This window comes from Microtus oregoni, unplaced genomic scaffold, assembly GCF_018167655.1.
Source record: "Microtus oregoni isolate MIOR12 unplaced genomic scaffold, Mior012 000001F_ref0000356, whole genome shotgun sequence".
Lineage (NCBI taxonomy): Eukaryota > Metazoa > Chordata > Mammalia > Rodentia > Cricetidae > Microtus > Microtus oregoni.
The window spans coordinates 2,307,541-2,331,308 of record NW_024543060.1 but is presented as its reverse complement, the minus strand read 5'-3'; the positions used below and the strand labels follow the sequence as shown (position 1 = coordinate 2,331,308).

At 46.7% G+C, this 23,768-nt stretch overlaps 1 protein-coding gene across 1 annotated transcript in view; it reads right to left on the bottom strand.

Moving 5' to 3' along the window:
* Positions 1-23,768, bottom strand: part of Fam124a (family with sequence similarity 124 member A) — a 51,435-nt gene that overhangs the window by 8,710 nt on the left and 18,957 nt on the right. The window contains exon 3 of the mRNA XM_041674542.1: positions 15,841-16,574. Coding sequence (XP_041530476.1) covers positions 15,841-16,574 — 734 coding nt within the window. The remainder of the gene's footprint in view (positions 1-15,840; positions 16,575-23,768) is intronic.

Genomic DNA, 23,768 nt, shown 5'->3' with positions numbered 1-23,768 from the left:
ATAGCTGGAACCAATGGGGAAATGGGGCAAGGGTCTGGGAGACACCAAAGGGGGAGAGAGCTTTTAGGAGTGCTGGGAACCATCACACACACACACACACACACACACACACACACACACACACACCATGAATGTTCGGTATGCGCATATGGAGAGCAACCAGCCTTTCAATTGCCCCTGGGGCTCTTCTCTCTCTTGCCAGCACCAGTATAAGGAATCCTACTACTTGCATCTTGAAGCCTGTCAGGGGAGATGGGGCTTGTGGGATCACCGTGATTCCAGGAGTGGCATGTAGGCCTTGCCCTTCCTGGCTCAATGTGGCATTCCTACCCTTACCCATTTGCTTGAGCTTTTGGGTCTAGTGTGGTGGGCCCACATTTGTAGAGAACGAGCCTTTGCCTCTACCCCCTTGACTGTCAGTCTGTCTATCCGTGCCTATGTGTGTGGAGAAATATTTGCAAAATCAGTCAACAGTTTGGTTAGTCCAACTGCCTTGTGTGTATATGCAATGATATAACTTGATATTAGACAAATGACAATATGAGGGTTCCATTGTTGTGTGTATGTGTATTCTAATAAAAATTTACTCACAAAAGTAGACAGTGGGCCATATTTGGCATATGGCCTTTAACTTGTTGACTTTGGCCGGTTGCATTTTCTATAAACTTTAAAATCAGTGTTCTAATTTTATCAGCCTCTCACCTACGCATGAACTAGGATTACTGTCTGCCTGTCTTCCTTTTAGTTCAGTCATCTTCCTCTGACCCCTCCTTAATGCCACGGCAATACCAGCCTGGAACACTGACTCTTGGCCATCTTATGGTTCACCATGGTAAAGGCACTAGGCAGTCAGCAAGGACAGGAAGGGGGCACAGTTCACTCCTAAAGATATCCTGCCCACACAATGCATCCAGCTCCTCACGTGGAGCTGGGGTGGGAGGAGGGCAGGTTCTGTTCAACTTGACCAGTCAGGCTGCCTCAAAGAGGAAAGGGGCGAGTCTAATAGACAGAGCTTTGATCTCAGGGGGCTTCGTGTTGTTTGTTTGTTATTATTGTAGTAGGGCTTTCCTGGACTTGAAAGCATAAATTCATAGATAGCTGAGTTACTACCATCTTCTATAGATTATAAGTATGCCATTAGAATTTCAAGGCAGCATTGCTGGAAGACTGAGCCAGCTGACCACACTGGAAAAGGAATACCAATGAAGCAGACCAGCCAAACATCTTCTAAACCTCCCCTGGCCTTGGCCAGGCTTATAGCATGGCTTAGATGACAGCTGGTAAACTCTTTCCCTTCCTAACACCTTAAGCTTGGACAGCCCACAGCACCATTTGGACACATAGCTCTATGTTTTTGCCAGAAATGATACTGAAGAAAATGTCTCAAGACTGAGGTTGTCACCAACACACGCTAGACGGAACAGAAATTACTAAAATTTATTCCATAAGGGTCAAGCGCTTCACAACCCTGAGTGCACCTGAGAGGATTTTTAAAAGTACCCAACTCCTTAGCAGCAGAAACAGCCTCTTTGGGGGCCCAGGCAGGGCATATGGAGCTCCTTGGGTGACCTTAATGTCCAGCCAGAGCTGTGACTTCTTTGACTTGCTGACAGCCCCTCCTGCCTCACCTTTTTTTCTTGTAAAGGTTCCAAACCTGTTTCTATGGCCACTGAAAGTACTGTTTTGAATGGCTACATGTTTTTGGGACTACACATGACCTTATCAGAGCTGTAAGAACACTTCTGTTGATCTACATGAAGTAAGTGTTTGCAACTTGACAGCTCCAAAAGTTGGCTCTGGAACACTGAGACCCAGAGAGCAATGCGGAGGGGACCATAATTTTCCTCTTTGTCTAGTCTCCAACTGTGGATCATTGATCAGTCACTCCTCCGTTTTTATACAAGTATTTTGGCTAAGTCACAGGGAACTTGTTTTCTCCATTCACTGTCTGGGAAGCGATCTGACAATGGGAATTTCATTGCCACATCCCCTCTACCGTAACTTTATACCTTGTTCTTATCTATGAATCTGGTTTTACAACAAAAAGTACTTGTTGGCCCTGAGCCTCATCAGTTCCAACCATTTCTAGAGCTTTAGGAGTTTGTGGCTGTGATACCATCTGTTCATTCCCTTAAAACAGAGAGCTAGCGGAGACATACACTTACAGTGTGGATGCCAGGAACACCAAGACTGCTTACTTCAGAGGAGGTCAATGGGTTCTCCCAGAACAAAGAACTCTCCCAGAACTCTCCCAGCCCAAGCTAGACTGAAACTCCAGTGGCCTTCCTCAGAGCACAGGTAGCCATGGTTATTGGATAGATTGAAGAGTAAAGACAGACCTAATTTCCCCACAAACCTGCTGGGAGAGAGTGCTGGCTATTGAACTCAGACTAATAACAGAGCCTCTATGCTACGGAATTGGGGTAAGCACCCCAAAGTTTCCTGTGTCAATATGAGGTGCCCCAGGAGTGTGTCAGGAACTCCCACCATTCCACCCTACGGTCCTCTCCTGACCAGAAACCTGTGTGGGATTTCCTGGGTGGTAAACTGTAAAGAAAAACATTAAATAACAACTTGGAACTTTCATCCCTGAGGGGCTCATTCTTTAAGATATAGATGTAGAAACCAAAGGACCTAGAGATGGAAGAACTCGATACTCAGAAAGGATGGTAATTCTCACCAAGGACAAGGTCAAATGCAAGCAGCTTTGTATGGCACAAATGATGAATGCATTTTCAGTCGTGGTAATGATCTGACATTTGGTAAGTTGTCATTTGTCTGAAGACACATCAGCCATTTTTACCGCCTGAGGACATGAAGGCTGGAAGACCAATCTGGGCCTGGGGTCTCTGAGTGGAAGTAGGACAATCCTGAAGTTGCAAATAACCTTCAAGGGGGTGTGGCGGATACCCACTCTTAGAGACTCACTTTGGGAATATGGTGAGTTAGAACAGGATGCGGGAGCTGTTCACTGATCCTAGTCACTGTGTTCTTAGACCTTCTCCAGGGCTGGGAACCAACCTTGGCTCTACCTGGACCAGTTCTAACTAGAATTTAAATTTATCTCTCATTTTCCAGAGTGAGGATTGATTTTAGATGATCAGTTCAGACTCTGGAGCAAGGGCTCTTGATCTGTTTATACACACACACACACACACACTGAACAAACAAGCAAACAAAACACCCCTCAAAAACCCAAAGCTCCTTTTAATAGCATTGTGGTTGCTGTGTGTTTGTGCATGTGTGCGTGTGTGTGCATGTGTGCGTGTGTGTGCACATGCCACAGTACATGTGTGGAGAACAGTGGACAACTTCTCTCCTACTATGTGGGTCCCAACATCATCATGCTTGGTAGCAAGTGCCTTTATCGGCTATTTGAGTTAGGGTTTCTATTCCTGTGCGGAGACACCATGAACATGATAACTCTTGATAAAGAAGACATTTAATAGAGCTGGCTTACATTTTCAGAAGTTTAGTCCATTATCATCAGGGTGGGAAACATGGCAGTGTGCAGACAGCCACAGTGCTGAAGAAGGAGCTGAGAGTTCTACTGGTACTGAAGAAGCTGAGAGTTCTACATCTTGATCTGGAGGCTTGAGCTTCCGAGACCTCAAAGCCCATCCCCTACCCCAACAAGGCCATGCCTTCTAGGAGTGCCACTCTCTATGGGCCAAGTGTTCAAACACATGAGCCTATGGGGGCCATACCTATTCAAATCACCACATCTGCTAAGTCATCTTGCCAGCCCTCAGAAGCCACTTTTAAAGCTGAATATTCAGAGCAAGGAACATAGCTCGGTGGTAGGGCATTTGCCTGGTGAGCATGAAGCCATGTGTTCACTCTCTAGTCCCGCAGAATAATAATGATCATGTCATGGAGTTCATTAGAGCTGTCAGTTTTTATTGGCCGTGTCGTATCTGCATGTGGTGGTCAGAGCAGGGCTTTATATGTCTTTCTTTATCCTTGAGACAGGTCCTCCAAGTAACCAGAAGCTTGCCCTTTGTGCTAGGTTGGCTGACCGGCAAGCTCTAGGAATCCACCAGTCTCTATCTGCCAATCCTGGGGTTATAGACATATATGCAGCCATGCACAGCTTTTTATGTGAGTGCTGGGATTCAAACTCACATCTTGATGGTTGCACAGCAAGCGTTCTGAGCCCTCAGCCATCTCCCCAGCCCCCAAAGCTATCTATTTCCCTTGTAGTTGGTTTCAGTTCAATTTGCAAATCTTATTACATTATTAACAAGTCTGCAAATGTTAGCAATGATTGCTTTAAAAGGTCCTTTTGAGGCTGAGTTAATTTCCTTTAACACATTATAAATGCATTGGATGCATTTATATATTTAGTGGATTGGCTTGGTTGTTTTTTTTCTTCTTCTCAGAGATGTTGGCGATGGAGTCCAGGGCCTCACGGATGCTAGGTAAGCAGTCTATTACTCAACTTACCCCCAGCAGTCCTATTAACAAAATCTACAATCAAAATGCTTCAATAGCTTGTACGTTCAATCAACTAAACATTTAAACAAGTGATCATTAGCCTCTTAAATGCTTTAATTTTATACATTTACTAAAATTTAACTCATATGCTCCAAATTAAACGTTCCTTTTTTTCCCCTAGGGTTTGGACAGAGGGGCTTACACCATGATAGGCAAGGAACCTATGTTGACTGTAAATGACATTTTAAAATCAGAAGAACAAGTTCTGGTTCCTGGTTTAAAGATTAAATTCTCTATGTGGTGGTCTGAATAAAAATGACCCCCATAGAACTCATAGGGAGTGGTATTATTGGAGGTGTGGACTTGTTGGAGGAAGTGGGTCACTGTCAGGCAGGCTTCGAGGTTTCAGAAGCTCAAACCTGACCTAGTGGCTCACTCTCTCTTCCTGCCGCCTGCCGATCCAGATGTAGAACTCTCAGCTCCTTCTCAGCATCATGTCTGCCTGCATGCTACCAGGCTCCCTACCACAAGGATAATGGACTAAACCTCTAAAACTGTAAGCCAGCCCCAATTAAAAAGTTTTCCTTATTGAGAGTTACCATGGCTATGGTGTCTTTTCACAGCGATAGAAACCCTAACCAAGATACTCCAAAATTCACCAAGTTCTTAAAATAACCAAACAAAAATATTTTTCTTTTTCTTCTTTCTTTTCTCTCTTCTTTCTTCCTTCCTTGCTTCCTTTCTTTCTTTCTTTCTTCTTTCTTTCCTTCTTTTTTTCTTTCTTTTTGGTTTTTAGAGACAGGGTTTCTCTGTAGCTTTGGAGCCTGTCCTGTAACTCTTGTAGACCAGGCTGGCCTTGAACTCACAGAGATCCACCGGCCTCTACCTCCCTAGTGCTGGGATTCAAGGTGCGCACCACCACTGCCCAGCTTCAAAAATATTTTTCAAATTACCATAAAAATGCCAATGTTTAATTCATCAGTCTTAATTCTAAATATCCTGTGGTCAGGCTAGAGTTCACCAGGTGTATTCCTGTTCCATTCCAAGCAGTTTGGGATGCTTTTCTAGCTGAGTCTGGGAGGTGTCCCAACAATGAGGGGCAAGAATCCCTTTTATGGGTGCTGTAACTGGGAGTCCTCCAACGTAGGGGGGGGGGTTGGCTATATCGACCATCTCCTTGACCTTACATCGGTATCTAATTCCACCCTCTTCAGACTCTGCAACCCTCACGGCTAATTCCCACCACTCCTTATCTGTGTTTCTCTACTGATACTTACATACTTCTCTGAATTTTATAACTCTCAAAACTTCATTGCCTTTACAGCCCTCTGATAACTGGGTGCTCTTAGGTTTGTGGGAGAAGAAGAAGGCATTGAATTTAGAAGATTTAGACATTTGGAATGTTCCACTCAGGTGCAGTACTAAAGGCATGATTTGACCCCATTTTCTCATGGGAATTAGAGCCCTTCTTTTAAGAACATTGGGAGGTTGTAAAATTGTCTTTAAAAGTGACCAAGTTCTGGAAACTTTCTCTTTGTCCTTATTAATATTTCTTCAACTGTTTGAATCCTTCCTCTTTGTGTGTGTGTGGCGGAGGGTGTATTTTACCTTACTGTTTTATAATAAATCATGAAGGGAAGTCAGGGCAGGAACCTGGAGGTAGAAGCTGAAGCAGAGGCCATGGAAGAATACTGCTTACTGGCTTTCTGTTTACTTTCTTATACACCCCACAACCACCTTCCCAGCCATAGCTCCACCCACAGTGGGCTGGGCTCTTCCAAATCAATCATTAATTAAGAAAATGCCCTAAAAGCTTACCTAAGGCTACTTTGATGGGGAAATTTTCTCAATTGAGGTTCCCGTGTTTTAGAAGACTCCAGCTTCTGTCAAGTTGACACAAAGCTAACCAGTGCAGCAGGGAATCAAGTAAACCAGAACAAGGTCTATGTCTAAATCAAAGTCCATTAGACTCCCTTGATGGGCTCACAAGAGCATCCATCTGCTTGTGCGCCCCACTGTTCTTGGTTTACAAGACTGGACTCAGCAGAGATGAACCCAGAATCTGTTCTTAGCCACTTTGATAGCTCTTAAGATAGCTAAAGGGACACTGTGATGTCCCTCCCAGATGGCTGCTACAGACGAAGAGATAGAAGAGATTGTCCTTTTTTGTTGTTGTTGTTTTGTTTTTAGGTTAGAAATGATAGTGGGCCCAGGAAGGTACTGTAGTATTGAAGTAAGCTCAGGTCTGAAGTATTATATCTAGGCAGAATTTCTCTTATCAAGAAGAAAAATCATAGGCCAGGCAGTGGTGGCACTTGCCTTGAATGCCAGCATTTGGGAGGCTTAGGCAGGCAGAACTCAGGGAGTTCGAGTTCAACCTGGTCTACAAAGAGAGTTCAGGACAGTCAAGACTGTTACACAGAGAAGCTCTGTCTCGAAAAACCAAAAAAGAAAAAGAAAAATTATTAGTAAGACATAGTTGTCTAAATGACATCTTATATAGACTGATGTCTAATATCTGGGGAGTGCAGTCCATTGGAGTATTAAAAAATATACTAATCATTTTAGTTTTGTTCATATTTTCCTGCTTGATGTTTAAGACCAGTAGGTGGCCATTAACTAACTTTGTTTGTTTTGTGAGACAAGATCTACGTCCCCTGGCTGTCCTGGAACTCTCTATCTAGACTAGGCTGTCCTTGAACTCAATGAGATCCATCTGCTTCTGCCTTTAGACTGTTGGGATTAAAGGCACACGCCACTGCTTCTGGATGGCCACTGTTTTTCCTGCAAAGGCCAGTTTAGGATCAGGTCCTCAGTGGCCACTTGGGTTTGTGAGGGACCTTTGACTCCTCTGAACCTCCTTTTGCTAGCTGTTCCCTGCATGTGGAGAAAAATCAAGGGCCTTGCTTGACCATGGTTTTGTTTGGAAGCACTGAGAACACATTCTTCTGTGGTGACCCTCTGCTTGTAGACTCAACACTGGTTAGAATCACCAGGTGGGGTCTCCTTGGCTCTTCTGAACAAGCAAATAGATGCAGCGCCCCAGACACAGGACACTTGAGATGTGCTATAGTCCCCTGGGACCTCACGGAGTCCCCCCTTCTGAATTCCTCTGACACATCAGCACAGCCTCCAGTTATGGCAGTGGACCACAGAGAAGATTACCTATTCCAATCTGGTACTCATCACTTCTGTGCAATAGTTAGAGAAAACTTGGGCCAAACAAACATTTTCAACTAAACTTGATTAAGCATATGTTTCCTGTGGGATGATCTTTCTTGTGTGCTGTGAATATTCCTCTCATTGGCTAATACCAAAAGCTGTTTGACAATTATTCAGGCAGGATAAGGTTAGGCAGAACAATCAAGCTGAGAACTCAGAGGAGGAGGGGCAGAGCTGGGAGAGAAGCCAACAGCTGCTAAACAAGCAGGACATGTAGAAGATGAGGTAACAAGCCATATGGCAAAACATAGGTAGAAATATGGGTTACTTTAAATGTAAGAGTTAACTACTAATAAGCCTGAGCTACTGGTTGGGCATTAATAATTAATATAAGCCTCTGAGTGATTATTTGGAAGTGGCTATGGGATGGGGCAGGACAGAGAAACCTCCATTTACATATGTTTTTGTCTCAACAAGAAACAATCATCAGTAGCTCCACTGATTTGAGCACAGGTTTGACATCAGTACATTGGACTTTGACTTTAGAAATTTTAATACCATCTACATCAGCTCCAAGTCTCATTTTTTTCACCCTTTGGCTTACTCAGACTTCTGTAACTTGCCTGTGTTTTCTCTATATACAAACCCACTTTTGCTAAAATCATTTACTTTTTTTCCCCTTAACACCACAAGGCACAGTGGCATTAACAAAGGCATTTATCACCTGCTGTGAGTCCTCCCTGGGGAGTGGAGAAGACTAGGCATTGTGTATACTCTCCTCATGAAGTCCCAATGACAAGCCTAGGTTTGATTTCACCCTGGGGAACCAACAAGCTCACTGGACTTACTTCTAGAACATGGGCAAAAGGTTACTGCAGAAGCCTGAGGGACCCCAAAGCAGCTGCACCAGAAAGTCTTTACCCAGCGTGAATGGCGGCGTCCTCACAGACATGGTGGAATCCCCGCTCCCTAGCCTATGTATTCTAACTGCTCCCCAAACCACAAGGCCGTGTGTAATTAGGGCACAATTACATACAACCGGCTAAGAAGAGCGGCTAGATACTGAGGCGGGATAATGACCCCGCCCAAACTATCATTTTATAAAGGAGCATCAACAGTCAGGACATCCAGCTGTGGAGACCTTCTGCAAGCTGATACAGCTGAGTGAGAAGATGGCAGTTTGGCTCACAGCAGTGGTTTTCAACCTTCCTAGTGCTGTCACCCCTTAGTACAGTTCCTCCTGTTGTGGTGACCCCCAACTGTAAAACTTCGTTGCTACTTCATGGCTGTAATTTTGCTACTGTTATGAATCATAATGTAAATATCTGATATGCAGGGTATCTGATATGCTACCCTCATAAGGCCGCTGCCCATAGGTTAAGAATCACTGGCTTAGAGGCTAGGGCTGTGCCATGTCAGCTTAATAAAAGAAAGCTGGGCCAAATCTAAACGCATAGGATAATGTAGTACGTTAATGTTATCTGTACACGTACATTTAGACTATGAGGTTGAGTAATTTCCCAGGTAAACTTTATGGGCTTTCTAACTTTATATAGCAAGGTAGAGTCATTTACCTAACTGTGCTTTGGGCTTTGAAGGGAGTCTACGTAGCAGGTAGAAAGAAACAGCAGAATAATAACAGAAATCATTAGACTGATGTTTGTAACATCCTGCAGAACTCAACCTAGAAAATACCGTGAAAACTGCAGTGTGGAGTCACTATAGAGATATTTGTTTAGGAAGAGGGTCCTCTCTCCCCTCCCCATGAGTGTGCATTCCATCAGTTGGTTTTCTGTAGACATCTTCATACCATGAGATAAATAATGATAACCTCTGTTGGAAATAATCTCTCCCTTAGGTGTTCTTGGGGCATAGTGTCTTTATTCTTGGAATGTTTGGTTAGTCTCCTTTTTTTTTAAAGCATTTTAAAAATATTTTTATGGTTTATTTAACTTTATTTTATGTGCATTGGTGTGAAGGTGTCAAATCCCCTGCAACTGGATCTTCAGACAGTTGTGAGCTGCCATGTGGGTGCTGGGAATTGAACCCGGGTCCTCTGGAAGAACAGTCGGTGCTCTTAACTACTGAGCCATATCTCCAGCCCCCTGGTTAGTCTCCTTTATCTCTGTCTCTAACTCTTGTTCCAGAAGATCGGATGCCCTTCCCTGGCATCTGTGGGCACTTACATATGGGGTTCACAGACATGAATCCAGGGAAAGCATCCAAACACACAAAAATACATAAAATTTAAAAAAAATTTGAAAATAAACCTTGACTTTTCAGGGTCATCTCTGATATCTTTACATGGTACAAGGTCCTGGGTGGGTGGCAGACAGCACACATGGCTTCTCTGAGGACCAGGTCAACAGAAGTATCTGCTTTCACTGAAATCTAGCTGAGACCTTCCCTGGCTAGATTTGGATGACTAGGTCGGAAGCCTGTACCTATAGTCATTTTTTAATGTGTCTGCATGTGGAGGCAAACACTTTGTAAAATTTAGTAAGAAGTTCCATTCCTCTTATAAAGAGATTAGATTGTAGGACAATACAGTACATTGCTCTTTGTCCACAGAGGCCACCTTTCAACCTGCTGTGTCCAGGCCAGGCCGATGTGTATTTTTTTTTAAATGCTCGCCATCCCTCCTCTATTACAGATGGTTCTCTAGAAGGATGGAGATCAGCACTGAGTTTTGCCTATGAAAACTAAGGGCACTCCTCCTTTGGCTATCAAGAACAAACACCCTATACACACTACGAAGAAGGGAGAATTCCTTTATTTGAGATTAAACCACACCTGCACTGAGCATTGTGTTTTGAATGTGAAATGTCCCGGCAGGCTCATGTGTTTGCACACTTGGTCCCCAGCCGATGACACTGTTTGTGATGGTTACAAAATGTTTAGGAGGTAAGGCCTCTTGGGATGAAGTGGGTCACTGGGCGTGGACTTTGAGGTCGAGACCCTTACTTCCCTTTCTGTTCATTCTCTGCTTTCTGACTGCGGAGGCAATGTCACCAGCCACTTCTTGATTTTGTCACCCCACCATGGCAGACTGTATCCCCTTGAACTGTAAGAATAAACCCTTCCTCCTCTACAAGTCACTTCTTGGCAGCACTCTGCCACAACCGTGACAAAAGCAGCCCATACACCGAGGGGACACCTAGAGCCGCGAGATTGCAGCTCCAAGATATGAGGAGCTACAGGTCTACAGGAGACTGATGGAGGAGGGTCATCTTTCTATCTGTTGATTTCACTGGTTAAGCAATAAAGAAACTGCTTGGCCCTCATAGGTTAAAACAGAGGTGGGTGGAGTAAACAGAACAGAATGCTGGGAGAAAGAAGCTGAATCAAAGAGTCGCCATGACTCTCCCACTCCAGGCAGACGCAGGTTAAGATCATTCCTGGTAAGCCAACTCATGGGCTACAGCAGATTATAAGAAATGGGCTAGTCTAGGTGCGAGAGTTAGCCAAGAAAAGGCTAGATATAATGGGCCAAGCGGTGTTTAAAAGAATACAGTTTCCGTGTAATTATATCGGGTAAAGCTAGCTGTGGGGGCGGCCGGGTGCCGGGGATGCAGCCCCGCCGCTCTTATTACAACAGGAGACCTTGTCTTACAATTCTCCAGCCTCTTCTCTGCAGGTCAGAGCCGTTCCCTCCGCTCAAAGTGGGACACTTTTCCCTCTTTGCTGGAAAATGCAGCTGCTGCCTCAGCCCAAGGTTTACATGTGGGGTTTTCAGCCACCAGAAAGGAGAGTAACTTTTCTTTCCAATTTTTAGTTTCAAATGTCTATATGATGCCAGGCCCACAGGTATCCGGAACACACCAGCTACAGCCAGGGAAGCCTGACTGGGTCAGCCCAACATGGTAGGTACATCCGTTACAGCCAAGGAGGCTGGATTAGACCAGCCTAACACAGCACAGAAGTTATAGTCAAAGAGGCTGGGCTGGGTCAGCCTAACATGGTACATCAGCTATAGCCAGGGATGTCAGACTGGGTCCGTTCAACACTATAGGTTAGCTACAGCCAAGGAGGCTGGACTGGGTCAACCCAACATAATACATCAACTATAGCTGTGAATGGTAGAGGGGTTTTCAGCCAAGGTCTGTTGGGGAGAAGCTATCTCGGCAAAACATAGAACTGCCCAGCCCCTGCCACAAAAGGGGCGGCCTCACCTTTTTCAATCCCCACTAAGTGCCTCTGTAGAAGCAGTTTCTTATAAACAGCTAAGTTCTATTTCTGTTACACGAACACCACCCATTCAGAGAAGGAGAACGCTGAAGCTATCTTGTTTACATGGGATTTATATAACAAGAAACGCGTGCAACTTCACACTTAGAAAGCCACAGGGAATTAACAGCAGCTCACGATGACTAAATGCAGCCTGGCCGTGAAGCTCCAGGTATTTTCTTTGCTTTTCAGGGAATTCTTCTCCTTTGTAGCGGTCTAAGCAGTTACAGATCGACTCAGTTTCCACAACAAAGATGGTTTCAGCTAAGCAATAAATACACTAGGTTCAGACAAAAAGGACCTACGTTTTGGAATTTTCAAAAGACTGTATTTTGTATAATAAATATATACTATGCACAGACAGAAAAGTGAATTTGAAAAATGAATATGGGCGTTTCATGGCGAAGGATGGTTATATGTGTTTCCCAAGTTTTTGGCATATGTCAGCAGGAAATCTTGGGGTACACAAGGACAGTTCTTGCTTGACTAACGTTAACTGAGACCTTTTAGACTCTGATGGATCAATAACCACTGCTTTTATGAGTAGATTCAACCTCATAATGGAACTTTTAGAAGTAGAATCTTTCCCCCCAGTACCTCCTAACATACTCTACAATTTTTTATTATATTTCTTTCTTTCTGTTTGTTTTCTGCCTCCACTCCTAGAAGATAATTTTACCAAGGAAGGGACTTCTGGTTGGCTGCATTCAGAGATCACAGTGCCTGGCACGCAGAAGGTGGTCTATGAATTGTCTGAATGACCAGCTAGTTAAAGTTAGGCATGATCTAATTTCCTCATGATTATATCCTAAAGATTCCAGGTGAGTGTGTTTCCAGCAATGCTGGGAAGGTTAGGTACAGTGTGAGTGCTGTGGCCGGATTAGTACTCCAGGAACGAGTGTCTAGTCAATGCCCAGGCTGAACGAAATTGACTCAAGAACCACTTTGCCCATGATCGCATCTCTCAGGGAAGGCAGTCTCAGGACTCTGCCTCGAAGCTCATTTGGACAGGCAGCAACTCTTGGTGGCAGGATGTCTTGCTTTTTAAATCTTAGAAACATTTATTCTTGTTTGTACGAGAATATGTTTGCACATGGATAGGTGCATGGGCGTGAAGATGCCCTCAGAAGTCAGAGGTGTTGGACTCACAGGAGCTGGACTTACAAGTTGTTATGAACCACCTGGTGTGGATGCTATGAGCCAAACTGGTGGTCCTTCGTAGGAGCAGCAAGGCCTCGTAACCACTGAGCCACGGCAACATTCCTCTCTACTTCAGATTCTTCTGTATCTAGTTGCTATTAATCTTCTTGCGAAGCATGTATGTCTATCGGCATCCTAAGTCTTTTTAAAACTGTGATATCTACTTATGAGCATACAGAAAGGAAGACACTGTAGCCATTCTGAACCTTGTTTTGACTAGATACCTTCCCTTCTGGAGTAATAGAGAGTTTCAGGGAGGGGCTGAGTTATTTACAGCAGAAACAAAACCCAAATCTTCTCTTCTCCTCTAGAAGACTGGTAAGAGGAAGAGGCTCCTATACAGAGTCTGGATGAAATGGAGGGAAGAAGGAAAAAGTGACCTCAATCTGAACAAGGCAACTGAAAAACAATGCAATCGAGACTTTCCATGGTGTATAACTGTATCCACAGAACAAACGTTTTATCTTAAAAAGTATATTTGAAGAGTTTTAGGGAACTGTAATGGCTAATTTTGATTGTCAACTTGATTGGATTAAGAAATGCCTGGAGGTGCCTGTGAAGGTGTCTGTGAGAACATTTCTAGAGAGAGTTGACGGAGGAGGGAAGACTCACGCTGAATGTGGTGGCACCGTTGTCTGTGATGGGGTACCATGCTAAAGGAAAAGAGGACAAGGAGAAAGCCACCTGAGCACCGGCCTTCACTTCTTGGTGCTTTCTGATCTGCCGAGGTGTGTGCGGGCAGCCTTGTGCTCCTGAGGCCACAGCTTCAAGCTCCTCGCTACCAGGCCCTCCCTGACATAGTCCTCTCACACCGCGTGTCAAACGAGTCCTCCCTTAAGCTGCTCTGTCACACCAATGAGAAAAGTAACTAATGTAGGAATAGTTGGTGCCAAGCGAGCAAACAAACTGCGCACAAGAGGTATTTTCTTCAGTGCCCGTCCCCTTGTGGCCTGAATATCTTACTTCTGTTGAAGATTGAAATATCTATTTTTACTTCGGAAAGTAACTTAAAGAGATGGACAGTGTGTACCTTGTTTTAGAGAGGGAGGCTGTTCTCTCCACCAAAACAGGTCAACAGCGACCATTCTCCAAAACTGGGAGGGGCTTCTGCCTGTGGTAGTAATATTCTGCTACTAACCTGACTTAGAGAGAACTTCTGCATTCCTAAGTCCCAAGGTAAGAATCTCTTCTCTTTCTCTTTCAGCAATCCCTCCTCTTCGAAGCCTGCACTGAGAAGATTTTATAGTCGCTGACCCATGTAGATCACCTTGGACATCTCCTTTCGGTGTTTCCTTTGAGCCAGAGCCCAGGCCGAGCTTTCTACGCTGTTCGTTCATTTATACTATTAGAAGGCTCCAGAGAGGACAATTCATGACTCTGGAGAGGAAGTGATCTCTTCAGCAGCCATCTCTCTTTTAGTACAAATACAATCCTTTGCGTTTGGTTAACTTTTACTAGTGCAACTGTCATAACTTTGCACAACTGGCAGTCTTCAGACGCAGAACTGTTTTTCACGCATTTCAAGGCAGATTAGAGAGCAAAGGTTAACTTTCAGTTATTCGATAACAGAGCCACAGTCCTTGATTTCTTCAAAAGGAAGTCTGAAAATCAAGGAGCTCCTATAAATGACAGCCATCTCAAGGTGATCCCTCCCTTGAGCAAGGTGCCTTGGATGTAGTTTGGGCCAGTTAAGATGTACCATTTCACCTCATTGTGTGTGTGTGTGTGTGTGTGTGTGTGTGTGTGTGTGTGTGTGTAGAGGGGGGTTTAAAGTTCTGGTGCTTAAAGTCAGTCCAAATGGTGAAACTTTACCTGTGATCCCAGCAGGCATAATTTATCCTCCAGGGTCACGGAGTCCCCGAATGGCTACTGGTTCTTTCTCTTCAGGTAGTCAAACATGAAAAGTGGGACCATAGCAGCTGAGGCCTTACTGGTGATGAAGACAGAGGCAGAGTCTGGAGCATGGAAGGAAGCATTCTAACCCTGAGCTACATCTCCAACCCAAAGCAATGCCGCAAACAGAGCCCCCTTCTCCTGGGACTGACTGACCTGCCGACTCAGGAGGCCTGGCTTCGAAAGCTGTGGTCGGGTAAAGCCAGGGGTGGGGCATTCTTTAACTTCTGTGTTCAGTTTCAAGTTTTAGACTTGTCCCTGATGAGCATGGGACACACCATGCTGAGGTGCCGGACAAAGGAAGCTTATGAGGTAAGCAGTCTGGAAAAGTTGGCGTCAATACAGGCTCGCTAAAAGGCACCCACGTGGTGGTGGTGGGGGGCTACATCAAAGGCATTGCCCACTCCTTCAAATGCTGACAAGGGCCCACGGTCCAACACTGATCTTAACAACCTCCCATGGTAGCAATCGTGGAAAGTGGAGGGTGGGGTCTATATCTTCTCTATAGACTCAGAACAATTTTCAAACCCTGGGGCTTCTCCAGTAGGAAAACCTCCACAGGTGTGAAAGATCGGATTTAGGGCTATCAGCAAGTTCCCCAGGTGAGAAGCCTGTGTGTTTCCACCCCAGAGAGCTGTGAGTGTCTGGAGGGCTCAACCTTGGGTGACACCTGGAAGAACTGCGCATGCGTCTACAGAGGCCCGGACTGCTGCAGGGACGCTAAAGAAACCGGAGGAAGAGATCTTTCCACCTCTGCTCTCCCTCAGAAGAGTATGCGATGCCCCATCCTGGCCTAGGATGGACAAGGCCCTTGCACTCTTCTTTGCCCTAATTCATGGCTCTGTAACATCTACATGGCTTTCTGGCACAACCCGCAGACAGACAGACAGACAGATGACAGATGTCAGACGACCTCTGTACCTGCAGAAGGATCTTGTTGCCATCGTGGTCCTCAGTCTGCCAGCGCCCCTCGCTGATGGGGCTGCAGGGGTTGGGAAGGAGGGGCACCAGCTGCCCAATGTCCTTCACTCGGAACTCCAGCACGGAGGAGTCGGTGGGCACCGGGTTCTGGTCGCGGGGCAGTCTTTTCAAGGAGAACTGGATGTCCACATCCAGGTTGGAGAAGATGGGGAAGATGCAGAAGTCCGCTTTCCGTTGGCTGGGGCTCCGGCGTAGGATCAGCTCATAGAAGCGGAGGCTGTCTGCATAGCTATCGTGGCGGCAGTAGATGGTGAAGCGCACAATCTCCTTCCCATAGTGCACCGGACGGATGGCCCATAGAGGGGTCCCGGGAGCCAGAGTGAAGAAGTCCTGGCTGCAGGGCAGGTAGGGTAGAAAGCGGCCGTGCACACGTTCTGTGTGGTGATGGCGCCAGGGTGGCTGTTGCAGCGCCCGGTGCACCTGCAGGATCTGCTCCTCTCCATACTCTTCCTGCAGGAACAGCACCACGGCCAGCGCCGGCTGAGCACTCTTGGGGGACTTCCGTCTTCGCCTGCTTGTGCGCCGCTCAGACACTCGGAACAGGGGGAGGTCAGGGTGAACCCACGCCAAAACCTTGTCGATGGCCTCCTGCAGCGGCTGGGATGCCCCTGGGTCTGCGATGATATGGATGCTCACCAGAAAAGGGTCCTGTGTCTCCTCCACAGAAAGCTCACCTGGGAGCACACAGGAATGAATGAATGGGTGAGTGGGTGGGTGGGCAGACAGATGGACAGACAGACAGATGGATGGGTGGGAAGATGGATGGACAGGTGGGCCAATGGTTGAGTGGATGAATGGGTGGGTGGGTGGACAAATGGGCGTGTGAGTGGACGGATAGATAAATGGGTACATGAATGGACAGATGGATGAGCAGATGGAGGTGTGAATGAGTGAGTGGCTGGATGGCTGAGTGTATGAAGTGATAATTATTCCATTAAAAAACAGTAATGATATATATTGCCTTAACAAGAAGAGAAGCAAAATTCCAACTGAATGGAATCCATGATCTTAGATTTTGTGATTCCCATGTTCAAGAGAGGAAAAGAAAGGCTGTTGCTTTATCTTGGACAGTGTCAGAAAAACCTTGGTTCTATCCAGCAGGGTGCATAGTTTCTTCTAGATGGGGGATGTCAAGTCTCTTGACTCAGAAAGCCCTAGTGGGCCCATGAGCCCCTTACACATGTTGGATCACAGCTTCTCTGAACTCGTCATCTCAACTCTGCTATCTGTCTTGAGAACAGCTGAGTTCGCTGTTCCCACTCTCTCACCCTCACATTATTCGGGCAGCTCACATCTGCTAGGGAGTTGGTAGGGAGACAAGGAGGACTCGAGGGGTTGAGAAGACTCTGAGCAAACAGAGCTCCCTCAGAGGCATGAGATCTACCACCGGTGTCACCTCAGGCTGTGGCCTTCTAAAGAACCATACCCATGCGTGAGAATGGAATGATTTACATGGGAAATGCAGATATAAAAATACAAATTCAACGTGATATGTGTCCCCGATGAATGAAATAGAATTGCATCTTGGGGTGGGAGTCAACAAGAAGTTAGGGCTACCTATAGAAAATACAACCACTGGAATCTTTCTGAACTTCTTTTTAAGTATATATATATATATATATATATATATATATATATAATTTGTGTGTGAGGTGAAGTCTAGGGGACAGTCTGCTGCATGCTGGAGAGTCGGTTCTCCTGTTCTACCATATGGGTCCCAGGAATCATATGCTGTCCTATGAGTCTGGCACCGAGTGGGCAAAGAGCACCCAGTATGTGTGGGATGGGGCATTCACTCTAGCCTGCAGCCAAGACATTCAGCACACGGCCCACTCTCACTGGAAGAACTGGAACTGTGCTTTTGGAGATACAGAAAGGACCATTCAGAGATGAGCACAGCAACCTGGGGTTGTGGTTAGGAGCCAGGTAAAGAGGCAGGGAGGTATGCTCAGGCAAAGCTACTTCGCTACACCCAGAATTCCACAGATCTTGAATGGGTCAATCACCCTTCCTGTGTCCTCAGGCAGATATCTCTGTGGTGGTTTGAAGAATGGCCCCCTAGTCTCATATGTTTGGATGCTTGGTTCCCAGTTGGTGGAACTGTTTGGGAAGGATTAGGAGGTGTGTCCTTGGGAGGAGGTGTATCACTGGGGGTGAGTTTGAGGTTTCAAAGCTTAATCTCAGTCCCAGCATGTGGGCTTTCTCTCTCCCCACTTTGTGTCCCCCTTCCTTGTGCTTGTGTCAGATGTAAGCTCTTAGCTACTGCTCCAGTGCCTGCCTGCCTGCTGGCTGCCATGCTTTTAACTATGACAATCATGATAATGAACCCTCTAGAACTGAGAGCCCCCCAATTAAATGCTTTCTTTTATAAGTTGCCTTGGCTACGGTGTTTTGTCACGGCAACAGGAAAATAAGAAAGACAACCCCCAACTCCAAGGCTGAGAGTTTTAACCTGGCAATATGTTGCACCGGGGTGAGGCAGTTTGCTGGCAAAAGTGGTGTGTGCCCAGTTCAGAAGCCATCCCTGAGAAAGAGGCTTGGCCATCAGCATGGACCATGTGCCTTAACCTAAATGTGATGAATCCTAGGTGAACATGCTGTGTGTGCTTTACCTGTGTGGGATTGCTCTCAGGTGAATCCAGACGGAGTGGGGTAGGCAGATTTATCTGGAATCCAGACCTGTCCTTACAATGCCACCCGGTGTGAGGCACAGAGTAAGCAGTGACCTATGATGTCCAAGCAATGAAGTTATATTTTAGAATGTTTTCTAGGAGAAAACACTCCATAGACTCTGAGAAGGGAAAGGGGCAGGGCTACCCTAGCTGAGCCCAGGCTAGATCAGACAAAGAGAGATGGTAGGGGAGATCTGGCTCAGTCGGGGTTAGATTGCTGACCCGAGACACACGGGAAGCAACAAAGGGGTGAGGTGTCAGGACACGACAGTTGTGTGGCGGTACTGAAGACGCAGGTGGAACTGGAAAGTAGAAGAAGAGGCATATTGTCACGGGCTGCTTTGGAGTAGGCAGCCTTGGAGGCCATAGCCACTGGGCAGTACATACGAAGCAGAGAGTGGAGTCCTCTCATGCTTCTGGCATGCTTTGTGTAACCGAGAGGCAACTGAAGAGCAGGGCAGGCTCAAGAAGGGAGAGGACCAAGAGCGCCACGAAGCCACCTGGCCTGACATGGCAGTTACTTCCAGGAGGCTGTCCCTTGGCTATTGGACTTAGATGCTGCTGCAGTGGTGGCCGAAGCTAAGGGCAGACCTGCCACTTTTAGACAGTGTCTGGCACCTGCGTGGTTATCTGATGTGTGTGTGTTTCCATTCAGAGCTGAATTATGAAGATCCATCGTGATGGCTCAGGGAGCACTCAGGGGGTTTTCTGGCCCGTTTTCCTGCCTAACTGGCTCCCTCCGGTTCATTTCACATTAGCACAGCCCGGGCAGCCAGCAGCTGCAATGGAAGCAGGGAGGATGCAGCCAGTTCCTTCCCCCAGCTGAAGCTCTTCGAAAAAGGGCTCTTCAGCTCCCAAAATGTGCACTTCCCTCTCCCAGGGGGCCCGAAACTCCTAACTCTAGAGACTTAAGACTTTTCTAATCACCGGTCTTCAACCATGAATGGGCAAAGACAGAAAGATTTTGAACAAGACAATGATGAAGAAGTCTGGTCAAGGAATTACAGCCTGTTTCCAACAGGGAAACCAGAGTAGGTGGAGCAGAAGGGATATCGGGAAAAGAAGTTGTCTGGGAAGTGAGGTGTCCCCTTTAAGATCCAGACCCCTCACAGGGTTCACACACGCCCAGAGGCCCTGAGAGATGAGTGAACCTGTAGGTTCTCTTTTAAAGATTCGAGCATGCGCGAGCTCATTCAGTGCAGGTACAACCCTTGAAGTGGCTGAGATCATTGCCTCCATTTTAGACAGCAGGAAATAAAGGCACAGAAGCTAGTTAACCACTAAGAGCAGCAGAGACGGAGGCAGAACCCTCTCTCCAGGACAGGGGTCTGTGAGCCCCTGTACCCCTCCTCTCTATTGCATTTGCTTCCCAGTAGGACAGTCAGCTGCCATTCCCACCCCCACCCCCATCTGGCTTTGCTGCTCTACCTTCCCCTCTCCCTCTCAGTGGCCCCTTCCCAGCCACCACCTTCCTGTTCCCTGATAATCATTTGCATTTCTTTCCTCTGGCCCTGGATCTCCTAAGTACAAGCATTAAGAGAAGCCACCTCCTTCTTGGCTCCTGCTGAAGTTTTACATCTCAGCAAGGGCCTGGAAGCCAACACAGGCCACAGTGGGTGGTGCCTAGGAAATACTAACAGAGCACAGAATTCAGGGAAGCCCGCAGGTGGGCAGGAGAGGCTGGGCATGAAGAAGCCAGAGGAGCAGGGGCTAAATTTCCCAAACACTCTAGAGTTGTCAGGGCCCTCAGCCTTATGCAACCTCCACATAAAGGTTTCCCAGAGAGCAGGCACAAAGGCGGAAGCCCGCATGTGTGTTTACAGCTCTTCAAAGGGCAGGCTGCCCAGCCCGGGAGAATGAGCTGGGCTGAAAAGCACTGCACTCGGCCCCTGAGTGCTGGCAACCAGGATGCAGCGGAGCTCAAGCAGGTGGAAGACAAGGCCAGGGCCTGAATTGCACTTGAGCTGTCTGAGCGTGGAGTCAGGAGAAGCCAAAGCCCTGCCCCAGCCCAGCTCAGAAGAACACTCGGCGACATAAGCCCGCTTGCTGGTACTCACTGTGCGTGACCCTGATGCAGCTCTAACCTGTCATCGGGCACCTAGGGTTACATGTGCCTCTCTATGGCGCTGATCAGGAAACCAAGTATTTGAGGTGAAGGAGAGAAACTGTGAACAATTAATTGTCATGGAAAGCCTCCAGACTTCCCTGGAGAAGGAGAGATGCAGCTGCGCCAGGATGTACGCCGCCTTTATCGTATCTGTTGCTTGTCTTTTCCTAGGACCCCACAGGGCACCTGCTTCATCAGGGCGGAACGCAGCAGAAGCAACACCGCAAGGACTGCCAGATAGCGTGAGAGGCTCGAAGCTGCCACAGGGACAGGCCTGGCTTCCAATTAGCCCAAGTCTCCAAAGAGGGGAAGGAGGGCTCCTCCTGGGGTTACAGAATCAGCTCTAGTGGTAAGGAGAGCCTGGCTGAGGACAGGCCTTCTATGAAAAAGGAAGTGTAGCCCACCCAAGCTTTCTATACGGCCCCCAACATTCTTCTGTCTTGTAGATGCCCCCAGTTTTTTTTGGCTAACAAAACTCAAGAGAAAAAAAATAGACAATAACAAACATTTATTAAGGGCTTATTATTCGTCAACAACTGTCCTAAAACCTTATCTGTGTGATCTCATTTCATCTTTGAAACAAAATGCCAGAGGTGTATCTTTCCTACTCAGTGGCTGAAATGATGAGTTGCTCCAGGTCCTTTGGCTAGAGAAGGGCAGGGGTCACCTGAACTCCAAGTCTCCCCAGTCACTATGCTGTCACCTCATAAACTCTATCTTTGTCCCAAGCCTTAGTTTCCTTGGCTGGAGGAGCTCTAGACCTGCTCTCCAGCGTCTTTAGTTACTTTGAGTGCACGATCCTGTTATGAACCAGCAGACCACTTCACGTCGTACTTTTGTGCTATGGAGGAGAGGGCGTGGGACCATGGCCTTGCTGCTTGTCGAGAGAATTTGGGATGCTAGACAGCCGCTTGGCTGTCTCTGTGCTTCCTGCACAGGGACCCTCACCACCTCGCTCTCCAAACCAGGGCCACACGCTAGGCTTGTCTGCACGAGCTCCCAACATCTGGTTGCTGCGGCATTAGACCATCTTTCAGGACAGATTAGAAGTCTCCGTAGCATCTACTTCCTGGTAGTGGGTATGTCTAGCTGAATGCTAAGATCCAGCCTTCCAAAGTGACCCTCTTAACTGATCTTAGCAATATGACAAACTCAGATCTGCTTTCCTGGATGTTTGAACGACAGTTGATCTCGCTGTTATTGCATTCTTGGCTTGTCACTGACAAGTGGCATTCGTTTATGTAGCCAAGGAATGCCTACTGAGCAGCTACTATGTGCTAGGTACTATATAATAGAGAGTAAGATAGGTATTGCCGTCAGTGAGCCTATACTCATGGGGGGACAGGGGAAATATACAATAAATAATGACATACGCAGTGACAGCTACTTTACTTCGCAAACACGAGTTCTAGGTCCACATAGGAAGAGGTAACCAAGGCAGCAGCCAGAACCAGGTGCTGTCAGCTGAACAAACCACCCAGTACCCTTCCAGTCCCAAAATGTCCACCACTGAGCTCGTGACTCTGAGTTAGAGCACCTCCAGCTGTCTTAGGAAACTCGCAGGAGGGTGAGTGAATCTGTTGGCCTCTCTAAAGTCTCACTTGGGTGACGAAGGGCTCCAGGAATCGATGTGACTGCCATGTTAACTAGATACATAGAACCCAGTAGTAGAAAACACGGGTCAGATCTGCAATAAACTCAGCCAGGGCACAGATTGATGCTGAATTAACAACCGGCCAGAAGGCAGGAGGGACAGTTCCCAATGACAAGGAACACAAAATCCACAGAGGGCCACCCTCTTCCACTAAGCAGCATCGGAAAGGGGTACAAATTCCTTCCTGGGGAGCCATTCCTCCAGCATACAATGGCTAACCCGCTTTCTTTGCTTTTAGCCTGTTTTGAAGAGACAATTATTTGCATCTCTGAACTCATGAGAAAATCGTGAGCAATTCCCTCAAGTGTCCAAGATTAAGGATAAAATCTCAGACTTCCTCAGTTTTTGGTGATTTTATAATCTCAATATTAAATTGGCAGGGAAGTGACTTGGGCAATTCCTAGCTGCATTCATAGCTAAAGTAATATGGCTCCTCCCTTCATCTCAGGCCTTACAACGTCCTGCAGTTCAGGATGGAGCAGAGGCTGCAGTGGCTGAGCTGAGACCTCCACTTTCTCTTGGCGAAGAACAACGAGGACTCTGTGTTTCCTGGGCCCTTTGAAGCTTTTGTAAGGAAGATGCTTTGGCTACAGCTGCCGTCTCTTGGGTTCTCTCAGTTTTCACTGCACAGAGATGACATCAGGGACCTGGACTTCTACACGTTGAGCTCTTCTAAAAGTAGGACATTACTGGGAAGAGGAATGAACACAGCCAGTGAGGTGGACAACACGGCACGTTTCTCCACTTGGAAGCAGGATTTCTATTTTACCTTCGATGTATAGCCAAGCCTCATCCGGGCTGCATTCTGAAACATCCCACAGGACAGGGAGAAGAGCAAAGGCAACCACCAAACAGTGAGAAAAGACACTTGAGATGGACGCAGCCTGGCACAGATGCTGAGAGGGCCTTTAATCAGTCTGAGGAGATACAAACACAACCAGAGACAAACGTACTAGAGGATGTGCATCTAATCAGTGCAATGGTTTTCAAAGAGTCTGAGCAGGAGCACATCACTAGGCAGAGGACATCAGTGTGCCAGCACCCAGCTTTCTCAGGTTCCTTCCCCAAAAATGGCGCCCCCCCCCAAAAAAAGCAGGAAGCAGTCTTGAGAATCTGCCACTCCAATTCCTTTAATCTGTGGTGCCTAACCTCACACCTTTTTATTATAAAAAAAGAGATGGAAATGAAATGGTCTGTCCTTCTCTTTAAGTAACCAGCCACACCCACTCCCTCTCCCATCCTCTGAGGCAAGCTGATCTTCAGCTTCCAGCCTGAGTTTCTTCCTTTTCTGTCTCTCTCTTGAAGAAGCAGCTTTTGTTGTCTCCCCCTTCTCTCTCTCTCTCTGGCTCTCTGATCTTCTCCCTTCTCCCCTTTCCCCTCCATAACCAACTAAATAAATATTCAACCTCACTCTGCATGGTATGCCTATCCACGT